Source organism: Sardina pilchardus, chromosome 18, assembly GCF_963854185.1.
Source record: "Sardina pilchardus chromosome 18, fSarPil1.1, whole genome shotgun sequence".
Classification (NCBI taxonomy): domain Eukaryota; kingdom Metazoa; phylum Chordata; class Actinopteri; order Clupeiformes; family Clupeidae; genus Sardina; species Sardina pilchardus.
The window spans coordinates 10774512-10779511 of NC_085011.1; the positions used below are offsets into that span (position 1 = coordinate 10774512).

Consider the following 5000-nt stretch of genomic DNA (forward strand, 5'->3'; position numbering starts at 1 on the left):
TTACTTTTATTATTTTTTATTATTTTTTTCACTTTTTATAACTTTTTGTTTAATTTAATTTGCTGTGTTGTTGGCTGACCCGTGGCAAAGTTTATATGACACAGTTTAAGAGGAGTGTATGTTTGGATTTGGATTTGTCTGCATACTGTGTGTGTGTGTGTGTGTGTGTGTGTGGCTGCTGAAGTGTATGCCTTCAGGTGCAACATGGTGTGTGAGTACAAGATTTGACATCCTCCGTAGAGGTGCCCCACATAACCGGCCAGCATAACGGTGTCTCTTTCCTTTCCATTTAATCTCTCAAGCGCGCGCGCACACACACACACACACACACACACACACACACACACACACACACACACACACACACACACACACACACACACACACACACACACACACACACACACACACACACACATCCTCCATTTCCTTGTCCCCCCTCCATTTTCTCTGTCAAATTAAAATTGAAGTTTAAAGTTGCTTCATGCGCATGATTGTTGATCTCTCCATCTCCAGAGATGCTGCAGCAGTCAGGAGAATCATGTGTTAGGAAGCTACGTGCCTAGCTAGTGTAAGAAGCTACATTGCCCACATATTAGCTTTCCAACTGTTAACTGCAGGCAAGTTTGACTTGAGGTAGCCTCTTCATGAGTAACAGCCATCATGTTTGGTAGCTACCATCTCATAGAAATTGCACTTGTGCATTGATCAGCTTCCCTTTGCCTGTTTAGCCAGCTAGCAACCTGCACACACAGAGTGAGGGGCTGAAATAGCCTCAAATCAATTTTCTCCAAATCATCAGAAGTGGGAAAGTCCAGCTTCATTTAACACAGGTGATCTCACTAATTAGCTGCTCTGCCTAGCAGCTGAAGAGTTGTGCTAATTAGACTCAGCTGGTTTAAACTAAAGTAATGGTTGGCATAGATATGTGGTAGTATACTTTTACTTTCTGAAGCTGGACTTTTCCACCTCTGCAAATCACTGACAACTGAGTCTCTCTGTCTCGAGGTCAGAACTGATCACATCCTGTTGTAGATTATAATGAATTTCACCAAAAGACACTTTCCTACTCCAAAGTGAAATAATGCTGTATGTTTATGCGTATATCTAATGTATGTGTTCTGATAGCATACAGCATACAGCTCTGCTTCTAGGTCACGGTTCACACTCGTTCAGCAATATTTGGTATCGCCCCGCCTTTAGAACTAGCTTTGCTGTCACACAATAATTGTGCAATAAAAAACACAGTGTAAAAAGGATTTCTCACTCTTTCTTTTCTCTCTCTCTCTCTCTCTCTCTCTCTCTCTCTCTCTCTCTCTCTCTCTCTCTCTCCCTCTGTGTCTCTCTCTCACATATCTCTCATGTTGTATCTCTCTCACACACACACACACACACTCACATTCTCTCTCTCTCTCTCTTTCTCTCTCTCTCTCTCCCTTTTGTGTGCTCTGCACTCTGTGATCTTGAGCATGGATGGAGGATGGAGTCAGGTTGCAGTGCCCACATCACTGGGCGGAGGTGTGTTCAGCTAATTGTGCTGGCCGTGAAAGAAGGAGGCCCTGAGAGGAATATCATTCTCTCTCTGTGTGTGTGTGTGTGTGTGTGTGTGTGTGTGTGTGTGTGTGTGTGTGTGTGTGTGTGTGTGTGTGTGTGTGTGTGTGTGTGTGTGTGTGTGTGTGTGTGTGTGTGTGTGTGTGTGTGTGTGTGTGTGTGTGTGTGTGTGTGTGTGTGTGTGTGTGTGTGTGTGTGTGTGTGTGTGTGTTGGCGATGAGGTAGAGCTGCGACTGATTGAGTTCAGGGAAGGTGCCAGAAATATTACATTACCCAGAAAGTGCCAGAGATAATGTGTGTGTGTGTCAGTGTGTGCACTGCCAACATTTCCATGTCCACTTCTTTTTTTTATTGATGTGTGTGTTTGTGTATGTCTCGGTGTGTGTGTGTGCACTGTTCTATGTACCAATGTTTGTGCATATGTTTATGTAGTAATTTCAAAAGAAGTGTGTGTGTGTTTGTGTGAGAGAGAGACAGAAAGAGAGAGAGACTAAGCCCGCCAGTGGTGAGTTTGTGTTTAATGGTCTATGAGTGTGTGTGTGTGTGTGTGTGTGTGTGTGTGTGTGTGTGTGTGTGTGTGTGTGTGTGTGTGTGTGTTGTTTGTAAGCTGTCCAACAGAATAGAGAGGAATTTTCAGGACAAGGACTGGCTTGTGAAAATGTTTATGAAGCTCTTAGAGGACAAGTCCCATGACACAGCACTCCTCCTTACAGAGAGAGAGAGAGAAAGAGAGAGAAGGAGGAGGAGGAGGAGGATTTCTGACTGACTTTTAAAAGCCCCTGCGTTTCAATAATAAATCCCAACTCCAAAGAAGCTGTTTTTAAGGGAAAACATTAATTTAGTCCAGTTTTAACTGTATTGACTCTATAGCCATTGGAATGGCGTTTCAAAAAATGAATGCTCTACTCAGAAAGAGAGAGGAAGGAACCAGTGGGCTAGAGAATGTTGGAGAGAAAGAGAGAACTAGTGGAATAGAGAGAGAGAGAGAGAGAGATGAAATGGAGATGGAATGTGTCAGTGGCAGAAGAGAGAGAAAGAAAACGGAGGGGTAGAAGAGAGGAGAGGAGAGGAGAGAAGAGCATTTTGGGGGCCCCAACAGGTGGGGGGAGGGTGTGATAAAGACTCTAGTTTGTCGGGCAAGTAATGGGTATTTTTGTGCGAGGCAGGAATGGTATGTCTGTTGTCTTGGTGTGTGTGTGTGTGTGTGTCTGTGCGTGCGCGTGTGTGTGTGCGCGCACAGGCACAGGGTGGGGGTGATTAGGGTGGCGTGTGTGACATTCCTTGAATATGTGTTTGGTACTATACTTGATATTGGCACAGGGATCTTACATTTGACAGTGTGTGCATGTGCCGGGTCATTTAGCCAGTCCCCCTTCTATTCTCATGCCTGTCTTTCTCTCTCTGTCTGACACACACACACACACAGACAGAGAGAGAGACACACACAATCATACGGAGACACACACACAGACACACACACACACACACACACACGCTCACCTCACTCGCTCGCTCATAAACACAACCACACTCTATAGCCCTCTGCTCCATCTTTTGCATTGTCTACTATGCCACTGCTCGCCCAGTGTATATTATTAGTGTATTAATATGTAGTAATTGTATATAGAGGCACTGGTCACTCCTAAATGAAAGTTTGTTTATATGCAGTTGTTATCCCTCATGAAGCATCTGGGGTCATTCCTGTGTCCACACATTCCTGTGTCCCGTCTCATCCAGACGTCCAGCTGCGCTCCCTGTGCGACGACGTCATCTCCCTCCTCATGGCGTCGGAGCTGGCGGCCCCCGGTTGCCGCGGCGACGGCCCCCTCGCGGTGCCCGGCTACGTCCAGTACCTGCAGAGCTTCGCCCGCCTCGCCTCCCGCGCCTGCCTGGCCCGGCCCGGCCCCGACCGCCGGAGGAAGGACCCGAGCGCCGCCGCCGTCCGGCTCTTCGGCCGCCTGGCGCGCTGCCCGCACTACGAGGTGCGCCAGCTGGCCCTGGAGGCGCTGCTGAGGACCATGGAGGACGAAGAGGAGGAGGAGGAGGAGGGAGAGGAGCGCGGCGCATTGTTGACCTTCGACCTCGACGTACAAATGCTGCGTGGGATGGCGATGCAGGAGACGCACCTACCGTGCTTGGCCAAGGTAAGATACACACACACACACACACACATACACACACACACACACAGACAGAGACAAGGTAACACACACAAACACACACACACACACACACACACACACACACACACATCCACAAGTGGTACTCATACGTTTTCAGGCACGCTCTCTCAACACACTCTTTCCCATGTGCTTTGCCCTCCGCCTCCTCCTCCTCCTCCTCCGCGATTCTCAGAATCTGTTGTGTGAGCAAGAAAGAGTGCGGAGCGACAATAACCGCTTCAAGGTGACGCTGCCGAACACACCGAACATGACCCAAAACACTCCAGCTCTGCTCCTCTGTTCACTAGAAACCTTCAATCTTGCCCACATGCATACAGCAACCAGTGTCATCTGCACAGCCTGTACAGTCACAGCAGTGTTTTCCTCTGAAAGGCTGAAAGGTCCACGTACACACACGCACGCACACACACACACATACACACACACTTGGATCCGTTCGAATTGAATATGCTTGGCGATGGAGCCTCAGCTGCTGGGATGGAGTGTGTGTTTCCACCAAGGTCAGGGTCCTGTGTTGGCAGTTAGCGGGGCCCTGTGTGCGACTCGCAGCAAAGCTCTGGAGGAACGGATCTTTGATTTCACAGCTGTTGGCAAACACACACACACACACACACACACACACACACACTCGCTAGCCCACACAAAAGAGAGAGACAGAGAGAGAGAGAAAATACGACCCAGCCTGGTCTACGAATCACAAGGTGAAAAACGATGCTCACCAAGTGTGTGTGTGTGTGTGTGTGTGTGTGTGTGTTATTCTTGCAGTTTAATTTTTTCGCCCCTCTCTCCCTAAGCCGTTAGGCGCTATAGGAGCGCGGTGCGCGGGCCCAAGAACAACAGCAGCTCTTCGCATTAGCGCACCTCTGGAGCGGAGGCAGATGGGAACGCCGCACTCTTCCAAGGAACGCCGCTCTTCCCGCTCCGCTCCGCTCCGCGCCGCGCCGGAGACGCTTCACTTCCTGTTTAGCTAACAGAGTCATGTTTCAGTTTCCCATAAACACCCCAACAGCCATCAATTACCACGCAGCTTTCTGTGTGTGTGTGTGTGTGTGTGTGTGTGTGTGTGTGTGTGTGTGTGTGTGTGTGTGTGTGTGTGTGTGTGTGTGTGTGCGTTTGTGTGTGAGAGAGAGAGAGACAGAGAGAGAGAGAGAGAGTGAGTGTGTGTGTGTGTGTGTGTGTGTGTGTGTTGGCCCTGCCATTCCCATCATTAGGTCTTGTTAAAACTGACGGGAATCACGGGACAGGACCGCTGTGCTGTGCGCTGTG

The 5000-nt window shown here is 48.8% G+C and overlaps 1 protein-coding gene across 1 annotated transcript in view; it reads left to right on the top strand.

Moving 5' to 3' along the window:
• The window catches only part of thada (THADA armadillo repeat containing), a gene marked incomplete in the record, with an annotated part of 90433 nt that overhangs the window by 67430 nt on the left and 18003 nt on the right, over window positions 1–5000 (top strand). Inside the window, 1 exon segment of the mRNA XM_062519709.1 lies at window positions 3289–3695. Coding sequence (XP_062375693.1) covers window positions 3289–3695 — 407 coding nt within the window.